General features: G+C 44.0%; 1 protein-coding gene across 1 annotated transcript in view; it reads left to right on the forward strand.

The window, feature by feature from the left end:
- CA3 (carbonic anhydrase III, muscle specific) overlaps window positions 1–9,674 on the forward strand; it is a 10,179-nt gene extending 505 nt beyond the window's left edge. Inside the window, exons 2-7 of the mRNA XM_010846219.1 lie at window positions 411–608; window positions 2,880–2,998; window positions 4,719–4,811; window positions 5,851–5,913; window positions 7,044–7,199; window positions 8,690–9,674. Of these exons, the coding sequence (XP_010844521.1) occupies window positions 411–608; window positions 2,880–2,998; window positions 4,719–4,811; window positions 5,851–5,913; window positions 7,044–7,199; window positions 8,690–8,809 (749 nt within the window). The 3' untranslated portion in view covers window positions 8,810–9,674. The remainder of the gene's footprint in view (window positions 1–410; window positions 609–2,879; window positions 2,999–4,718; window positions 4,812–5,850; window positions 5,914–7,043; window positions 7,200–8,689) is intronic.
- Window positions 9,675–10,181: the final 507 nt, after the last annotated feature.

The raw sequence follows: 10,181 nt of genomic DNA on the forward strand, positions 1-10,181 counted from the left end.
CTGAGCCTGGTGTTGGTACGAGCTGCTCTGCCTGCAGTTTCTGCCTCCCGATGGGGAAAGGGATACTGAAACCCACTTAGGGGCACTGCTGATTCCAGCTCTATGATAGGAGAGGGCATTGGTGAAACATGCGATGAAGTTCACTTCAAAAATAAGTCTTTCAGGCTGTATTTGAGCCAATACAGGGACGCTTTGGGGAAATACACAGAGTGAAATATAGCCTTACAGGTATGCTGTTAACAAAACTATGAACAGGTCTTTGCCCCCAAGCCTTGTATTGCCCAATCTGATATCCAAGACCTTTTCATAATCACTGTCCAGCCTCCATGTATTTTGCTGATTTAGTCACTTAGAGAGAGGACTTTGATTGCGCCGCCAGATAAATGAATCCCCTCAATTTGATTTCCTAGGTCCTGACCATTGGCATGAACTTTTCCCGAATGCCAAGGGAGAGAACCAGTCGCCCATTGAACTGAACACTAAAGAGATCAGCCACGACCCTTCCCTGAAGCCATGGACAGCATCCTATGACCCAGGCTCTGCCAAGACCATCCTAAATAATGGGAAGACCTGCAGGGTTGTGTTTGATGATACTTATGACAGGTCAAGTAAGTATGACACCTAGGTAGAGACACAAGAACATTTTCAATAGCTGTATTGGCAAAATGTGATTTATGTCACAGCAACAGAATCGGTGGGACAAGGGAGCACTTCTTATCTGAAAATGGAGATGACACTTGACTTTGTGTTCGTCTGAAGGATTATATTTATACAGTGAAGAAGAATGTCTCACTCTTTAACCCCGGTCACGCTGGCTGCTCCAAAATGGCCCCATGCCCAAGCTAAAAGTTGGCAGTGTACCCCTGAAATGAAGCTTAGTAAGGAGGTGATGGTAATGAGGCCAGAGCAGTGTTCTCTGGGCTCTGCTGGTCTATACTTGAGGGGGGTTTTGCATCCTAACGAACTCCTGGAGAGCAAGGCTCCCATTCTCAGATGTGGCATAGATTCCATCCTACAGAGCAAGGAACGCAGAGAACCAAGTAGGTACTCTCCTCTTGGTGTGGGGTGGGGCCGACCCGGGGGAGAGAGCAGACCCGTGGTAGAAGCAAGAAGACTGGCCTTCTGTGGGGCTCGCCCGACTACTCATTTTGGTGAGGGGTTTTCAAGACTGATAATTTCTCCCTGAGTTCTGGTTTGTGTTTGTCCGTGGGGGTCACAAAGAGCTGGACGCCACTGAGCGACTGAACTGAACTGAACTGAAATGGAAAGTCTCATGTTTAAAAAAAAGTCTATTTCATCTATAACCATTAAGCAAATCAGTGAAATAAAAGAAGGCTAACTAGAAATACTTTATTTTACTGTGAATGAGGTAAGAATCTACCTTTAGCATTTTGGTACTTGATATACAATATGTATTTTCCTATAACCACATTTGTAAAAAAGTTAGAATTATCCTTACTGATGTGCATGAATGAATATTCTCAGAGATCCTGTAATTAAAGAGTAATAGCAAAAAAAAAAAAAAAAGAGTAATAGCTATAATTTCTACCTACTAGCCGGTTCCAGGTAAGGAATATCATAGAAATGTATATTCTTTAAATAATCATCTCATTGGTATCTGTTATTTTTTTCTCCATTTAAATCAAGGTCCATTCTGAAGGATAAGTAATAAAATTAAACAGGATCTCTTAGGTTGAATCACATGAAGAAGCCTTTTTGTAAGCAAATATGATTGAATATTGACACTTTCTTATGATTCATCCTAATAAATTGGACTCATATCACTGAATTATAACGGTTCCTAGTGGATGGTAAAAGTGCAAAGAGCAATTAATCAAACAAAAAATGGATAGAAAAAAATGCAATTAAAACACTCATTTCTGTGTGTCCAAGCTCATCTAGTCTCGTTCTATCAGTTTAGACCTACCCTATGATTTTCAGTCTGCCATTTCAGCACCAACAGTTAATCTATCTTTTCTAGAATGGCTATGCTCTGAATTCTATTTTGATCTAGCTTACATTGGTAAATTTTGACTTTAGGGCTTCTGTATAGTTTCCAATATCCTTTAGAAAATATTTGAACTTCTAAATCACTCTCCAGGCTAAATGAAGTGAAACCGAGTTAAGTGCCAGGTTGAGATATTTGGACAGCAAACTCACACTCATACTATGGAGAATCATCTCGTTTAAGGGTCAGCATTGATTGAGTCCCTGGGAAACCTCAGAATTTTCCATTCCATCTCATTTGAATAAACACAGTCCGAATTAGCTGTGGATGTGAGCTCTCGTCTGTAGTCTTAAAGAAAAGCGTAGTTGGAGGCAAGATAAGGAGAAGGAATTCACATTTGATGACCGTGACAGGCACTGTGATGAGCAGTTTAAAGTCCTTAATCTCATTTAATCCTCACAGCAGCTCTGAAAGGTTAGTATTATTATCACCTTTGGCGAGACACAGAAACGGGTTCAGAGAAGTTTAGCAACTTGCCTGAGATCACACAACTCGCAAGGGATGGGGCTAGGATTGGACCCTGAGTCTGCCCGGCTCCTAACTGTCCTGTTCGCCTCAGTGCAGCCCACAACAGATTTTGATTTTAGGGTTTAGTTGTTTTCATTGCCCATCTGCTGGCTCAATTTTATTTTCATGCATGTGAAATTAACATGTAAAAAATCACAAAACAAGCAAACACAATCAGAAAGAGAAACGAAAGCATTTATTTTGACATACCCCAAGGCTTCACTTTGTAAGAAAGAGACCAGTGTACTTGGGAATGCCACCACCAGCCCAGCCCATCAAGCTTTGGCTCTAAGGTAGCTGTTTAAAGCAGGGCTCCGTCCCAGAAGTGCGAGCTCACTGCTGACCTAGCTTCTCTGGCTCGCAGTGCTGAGAGGTGGTCCCCTCGCCGCGCCATACCGGCTCCGCCAGTTCCATCTCCACTGGGGCTCCTCGGACGATCACGGCTCGGAGCACAGCGTGGATGGAGTCAAGTACGCAGCAGAGGTAAGGGGACCTGACAGGACCCACTCTGCGTCTCACCCAGCGAGAGCTGAGCTGAAAGGTAACGACAGAAGAACATCCACTGCACGTCCTTCCAGCCTGTAGTCATGAAAAGAGCTGCAGGAGTTTTAGCATAAACCGAAGCTGCCAGACATTCTGGGTTAGACGGTTAAGACAGTGGAGGTGAGTTAGTGTCATGCCTGAAGACTTGCAAGGTTATATTTAGACAGTGGATGGCTGCTTAATAATAATAATTTTATAAAATCAGGGCTCTGAATGGAACTGAAAAGAGAAGGGGAGCCAGTGCTTATTAAGTGCCTGCAGGTGTTAACCCCTGTGACCCTCTCAGCAGGCTGTGGAATGGGCTACAGGTGAGGAAACCGAGGTGCCAGAAGGTTATGTAACGAAGTCCCACCGCAATGGTGCTGGACTGGTGCTCTGCTTCGTGCTGATTGGCTTCATCATCCTGCCCAGTGCCCTAAGCCTCCTCTTTTATGAGAGTGTGGTGCTTTAAAAATAGCACTCCGCGATGCTGGCTGATGCCCAGGCTCTCGTCTCTTAAGGAAGTGGGTGCGTCAGTATAGGTATACGTGTGACTTTATATGTACACATGGACTTATGCACGCAGAGAGATAGCTGGCTATAGATACACACAGTTTAAAATGAGCAGATACTATATACTCTGTTCCTGAGAACCCATTAAAGGAAGCGCATGATTGTAGCTCAGATCAAGGCATCATATTACAAGGAAATAAGACAAGCTTCCCGCATGCTCTCTGTATAAAGCCAAGCCTATAAGGGGCAACGCATGCCCTGGAGGTGAGGATAATTCCATTTGTACTGCCAGACTCTTCCAGAGGCAGGCTCTGGTCAACATAGGAGCCAGGAACCTTGGAGCCATTTGTGGACATGCTCTTGGGCAGAATCATAAGGCAGCTTAACTCAACTTAACAAAACAGCTCAGCTGAACTGTGAGAGACCCAGAGTACTTCCCCGTGACCATTCTGTTTCTCTGCAGGCCATCTAGACAGCCAGTGACAGGATAAATTAATTGAGAATGCCTTTCAGACGTCTTTCCCCACAAAAGGGGGAAAATTTAGTATATTCCTTCTCAATAGGGCCAAGCCTTGCAGTTTGGTCTTGATATGCGGGATTATCACACAGTTTTGTTCTTGAAGACAGTATTTTTAAACTGCCATGAACTATGGTATTCTCTTGCCATTCTGTGTAATTCAATGTGGAAATTTGACCAATTTAACTAGTGCATATGTAAGCACCTTAACCTTATTAAGATAAGTTTACCAACTGGTTCTAGAGCGTTTGTTACTGAGAGAGGCGTGAAAAACATCCAAGAATTTGTCCCCTTATCTTTCCTCTCCTACTTCCCAGTTAATTGTGACTTCAGTGTGTTAGCAGATTCCTGTTTAGAGCTCTGTATTTCACTGTTTTGGTCAGAAAAAGGACTAATATACAAAGCTAACATAGTATTATGAATTGATTTAGTGACAGTTTGGTTTTCACCAATTCTACCTGTCATAACTTTTTATTTGAGCCATCAAAAGTCTTGCCAAAATATCTCATGTTAACATTTAGAATTCTGTCAACTTCTATGAGAGTGTTCAGCAATCTTAGACTGTAAAGTTGTTGGGTTTATTGTGAATAATTTCACACTTATTTCCTTATTTTAGGCATGTACCTCCTAACGTCTGTTCTATGGTTTCAGCTCCATTTGGTTCACTGGAATTCAAAGTATAACAGTTATGCAACTGCTCTGAAGCATGCCGATGGTATAGCTGTGGTTGGGGTTTTTCTGAAGGTAAGGTAAAAATTGAGTGCATGTTTTTTTCAAAGTTTAGTTCCTTATCAATGCTTAGGTTTCACGTCATTTTATTTATATGGGAGAGAGGAATGAAGTTCAAGATTCATTCAGCTAATCAAGATATTTCTGGTAAGATCAGCTCAAAAGGTTTTGTTCTCCCTTAAAAGAGCACCTTTAGCTATACTTCGGTCGCCCTAGCCTTCTAAATTTTCTCAAGGTGTGGGGTGTGTTTGTGTGTGTGTTGGGGCAGTGGGGATGGAGCCTTTGAAGGAGCTTATTTCAGCGGCAGTGAAGGCAAGGGCAGCCTTATTCATTACCTTTTCTGGCTCCTCCACGTCAATTGCAGTGGAAACCAGAAAAGCCAGTGTTGGAAATCACTGTGATGCCAAGTCCCTGGCTGAACATCCTCTCAGCTTAGGGTGGCCACCACTCACATGATCCCAGGCTAAGATAGCACATGGAATGTGTGTGTTGTTGAGCCAGCCTTGGTTTAGAGAGGACTTAGTGTCATTAACACATGAGTTTAGTGGTAACATGATCTAGATTTTAAGCCAGAGGTGAAAATCTGGCTTCTTTCTTTTTGAATGACCTAATTTGTTTTATGTTCTGAATTCACTGGGTCCTTTTCAGCGCTTGAGCACACTACAGGAAGTGGAGTGGGTCTGAGCAGAAAGACAATAGGTTTAGTTTTAGGTACACTGAGTCCTCTTAGCTGCAATTATATTAAAAAGAAAAGCAGAATGACTTCACAGAGAAGGTCAAGGACATAGATGTAAATCAACATGTAATTTTGTGGTTTTGTATTTCAGAGACCCAGAGTCCAAGTTTAGTTCAGAAAATACATACCCTAAAATTTCGGGGGAGGGATGAACTTATGTTTTTGCTTCATGCAATATATTCTGGCAGATTTATAAACACTGGTTGTAGATGGATGGATTAAAATCAGCTTTTAAGACAATCCTAAATTATGGAGAAGAGAAAATTATAATCGTTAGTTTTCTTTCTCTTTCTCTCTCCCTTTTTTATTTTTTTACAGATAGGACGTGAGAAAGGCGAGTTCCAGCTTCTCCTTGATGCACTGGACAAAATTAAGACGAAGGTAAAAAATATCATTTTCCCTCGTAGAACATAAAGTCAGGTTATATCGATTTTTTTCTTTTTACATTTTTCAAGTGTGCTTCTTTCACCTAAAATCTGTTAGTAAATTGTTCAATGAATATGCTGCTGCTGCTAAGTCACGTCAGTCGTGTCCGACTCTGTGCGACCCCGTAGACGGCAGCCCACCAGGATGCCCCGTCCCTGGGATTCTCCAGGCAAGAACACTGGAGTGGGTTGCCATTTCCTTCTCCAATGCATGAAAGTGAAAAGTGAAAGTGAAGTTGCTCAGTCATGTCTGACCCTCAGCGATCCCATGGACTGCAGCCTTCCAGGCTCCTCCATCCATGGGATTTTCCAGGCAAGAGTACTGGAGTGGGGTGCCATTGCCTTCTCCGAATGAATATGCTAGGCAGACCTATAAAAGCAAATGCTGTTATGTTTGTATATTTTTGTGGTTTGTTGGTTTTAGAGCAGTTTCACATACATAAGCTTATTTAACCCTCATAGTCAACCTGTCAGATAATTACATTTTTAATGAAATGTTTGAGAGAGAAGTTGAGTGGTGTTTCCCTGCCCAACACACACACACACACACACACACACACACACACTCTTACACACTTGCAGAGGCACTAAATGTTTGGGTCCTAGTGTTTCCCTTTCTCTCCTGGATTGCACCTGTATATTTTAAATCTTAACAGTTAATTCTTCTACTTAACAGACTCACTTTAATTCTTTGAGACTGTTTTAGTCATCACTTTTAGTTTTACCACTAGGTAAAGTATTCTGAGGATGACATTTGATAAAAATGCAAGCCTGTTTTGTATCATCAGGAACCACAGCATTAATTTATATGAAATATTTCTGTTAGTTTAGAATGAGTTTGTCTTTTTTCTTAAGAAATGGTAGGTTTATAGTTCTACAGATATCGAATAAGGGATAAAATATTACAATGATTGTGCCAAGTCATGTCATGCAAACCTGCCCAGCTCCCTCCCCCCGCACCCCTTTTATTTCTAAAAGACACGGATTTGATCCCAAGCTTGTTTTCTCCGTTGCCTTTGAAATCCACCCCCCTCAAGCTGAGATGCGGGGCGCCATGCGCGCCTGCTCACCTCCGCTCTCTCGCAGGGCAAGGAGGCGCCCTTCAACAACTTCAACCCGTCCTGCCTGTTCCCCGCCTGCCGGGACTACTGGACCTACCACGGCTCCTTTACCACGCCGCCCTGCGAGGAGTGCATCGTGTGGCTGCCGCTGAAGGAGCCCATCACGGTCAGCTCCGACCAGGTGAGCGCCCGCCGTGGGGCGCGGGGCTCCGGATCTGCAGGGCTCCGCGGGGTGCCGGCACTAACTGGAAAGCGTGTGTGTGTGTGTGTGTGTGTGTGTGTGTGTGTGTGTGTGTGAAAGGCGTTCAGTCCTGTCCGGCTCTTGGCGACCCCATGAACTGTAACCCGCCAGGCTCCTCTGACCATGGGATTCTCCAAGCCAGAATCCTGGAGTGGGTAGCCTTTCCCTTCTACAGGGAATCTTCCCAACCCAGGGATCAAGCCCAGGTCTCCCCCAATGCAGGCGGATTCTTTACCAGCTGAGGCACCAGGGAATCCCTAAGAGTAGATAGAGAGTGTGTGTGGAAGTCTCTGAAAATATAAAGCTGCTAAATAGGTGCTTACCCAATCTCTACTGCTGGCGCTTTCATAGTTTGCCATGGTTAATTACGATCAGCTTGTTTAACTTTCTAAAACTCAGCTTCCAGAGGGTACCAGGCTAAGTGCCCAACATTTATAGATGATGGTGGTGCTGTTCAGGTGATGAGTCCTGTCCAACTCTCTGCAACCCCATGGACTGCAGCACGCCAGGCCTCCCTGTCCATCACCAACCCTTGAAGCTTGCTCAAACTCATGTCCATTGAGTTGGTGATGCCATCCAACCATCTCATCGTCCTTGCTAATTTGGAGAACCCCAAATACTGAGGACTGTTTAGCAAATGGGATGGTAAATACAGCCTTGGGGAAAGGATGGGAAGAGATTGAACATCCTTGTGAGGTGTCAGCTTCCCTGGTGGCTCAGAATGTGGAAGAATCTGCCTGCAATGCAGGAGACCTGGGTTCGATCCCTGGCTCAAGAGAATCCCTGGAAAAGGGAATGGCAACCCACTCCAGTATTCTTGCCTGGAAAACCCCATGGACAGAAGCCCCTGGTGGGCTACAGTCCATGGATTGCAAGAGTCAGACACAGCTAATTCCTCAGTTTTACAGCTAAGGAGGCCAATGCTCAGAAAGGTTAAGTAACTTGCTTATGACCACACAGCCAAGGGTAGCATCTGAGATTCCACCTCCCCTCTGTCTGCTTTCAAATGCCTTTGGTCTTCTGCTTAGGCTTCCCTTCCTGTAAATTACAGTCATGTAAATTGACTCCATTATGCAGTGAAGGCCAGTTGAGCTTATTACTTGCACTGACGCTGTCTTCCACTCTTATATATAATTCATCAGATTAAGATAATTGTTTCAGAATTCTAGATGAAAAGGTTTTAATCACAGGGGATAGTGATCCTCTACAAAAGGAAGAAAAAGGTGGGTGTGTGTGTGTATGTGTTTTGTTTTTTTTTTTAACCACAAAGAGGTTGTTCTTACTCTGGAACTGGCAACCAGTAACTCTAGACTGAACACTGGAGACGGTTTTGTGGTTCGCTCGTCCAGAAAGCCAGCCATCTCTCTTTGTCCCACGCTTAGCGTCCGCTCGGGTGGACGTGGTGTGACGTCTCCCCTTCCCGCCTGCAGATAGCCAAGCTGCGCACTCTGTACTCCAGCGCGGAGAACGAGCCCCCGGTGCCCCTGGTGAGGAACTGGCGCCCCCCGCAGCCCATCAAGGGCAGGGTCGTGAAGGCCTCCTTCAAGTGAGGCCGCTGGAGCTCGCCCTCTTCAGGAAAGGAAGCCGGCCCTGCAGAGCTTGGTCCCTCACCTCCTCTTGGTGCTTCTGACTCCGGTATACTCCGGGTCCATCCCCGTGTTTCCACGCAGAGCAGAGCAGATGAGAGACGCCATCACCAGGAAATCAGAGCTACTATTCCCAGGATCTGATGTGAGAGCGCTTGGCCTCTGTGATAACACCTTGCCTATAAAAGTAGCATTTCTAGTAAGGTTTCAAAGAAGAAGAAGAAGAAGCAGGCTGAGGAGAGTAAAGACAGGGAAAAAGTGCCTCCTGGGCACCGTTTCTGTGTCATCTTAAATTTCACAGAACTTCCGTTTACCCTTTTTCTATGATGCGTTATCCATCTTAAAGAAATACTGAGTACTTCTATACGTGGGCGTAGAGGAGTCTGCAGATTCTGTAGCAGAAATTAAAGTGACTGTGAACATCAAGAATGGAGATGATTATGCATTTTAACCCTTAAATAAACCAATAAGAAGTGCATCATTTATTAACATTTAAAACCGCTGTAGAGGTCTCCTGGTTTTGATTATCAATGAAAGTAAAACACACTGACCAGGAATTTTTTTAAAAATTTGACCCATTATTTGAATGTTTTCTTCATGAAGGTAGTTGACTTTATCCTGATATTTTTCTTTACCTGAAGGAGGGCCATTTATTTTTCATTTTACTACTTTTATCTTTGCATGCTTCTTAAGGTAAACAATGTCTCTGATGTATTTCCAATGTGAGGGTGGGATTAACAAGTCCTAGAACTCGCAGGAGTGAATGACTGCACTTGAAATAAAAGCAGTGTACTGATCATCCAAACTAATAAAGACATGAATGCAGACACTTGAGAGTTGTTTTTTGTGGAGGGGGAACTTTGTGAGTTTTCATAACTGAAGGGACTCATTCTGAGTTTGACTGGAAGCTGCTTTCCTTGTGGAGTGGCTGGAGCACTTCCTGGGGGCTTTCCAAGGAAACTGCAGGCCAGAAGGGGCTTGTGTAGCCACAGAGTTGACAGTGTGGACTGGTTAGGTTAGGGGGTCCTTATCAGTACCATGGTTGCTAACTTAGGGGCATGGAATCATCAGACTGTAGCCTTTATGTCATTATTTTTTTAAATGCACACTGAGATGACGTCTGTCTGACACTGCAAACATCCATACATTTGAGACCTTCAAAAGTGAAATATCTTTAGGCATAAAGTCCAATTTTGCCATGAGTAGCCTTGATGAACTCTCATCACGTCACTGGCTGATCTGTTAACTTACTTTTGAAAATGGCAGCAGTAATTGAGTTACCCTAAGGAGTGAGAATGGTATTGGGTCAGGAGAGTCCTGCAAAGCCGGAAGTCAA

The sequence above is a fragment of the Bison bison genome, unplaced genomic scaffold (assembly GCF_000754665.1).
Source record: "Bison bison bison isolate TAMUID 2011002044 unplaced genomic scaffold, Bison_UMD1.0 scf7180017864233, whole genome shotgun sequence".
Taxonomy (NCBI): Eukaryota; Metazoa; Chordata; class Mammalia; order Artiodactyla; family Bovidae; genus Bison; species Bison bison.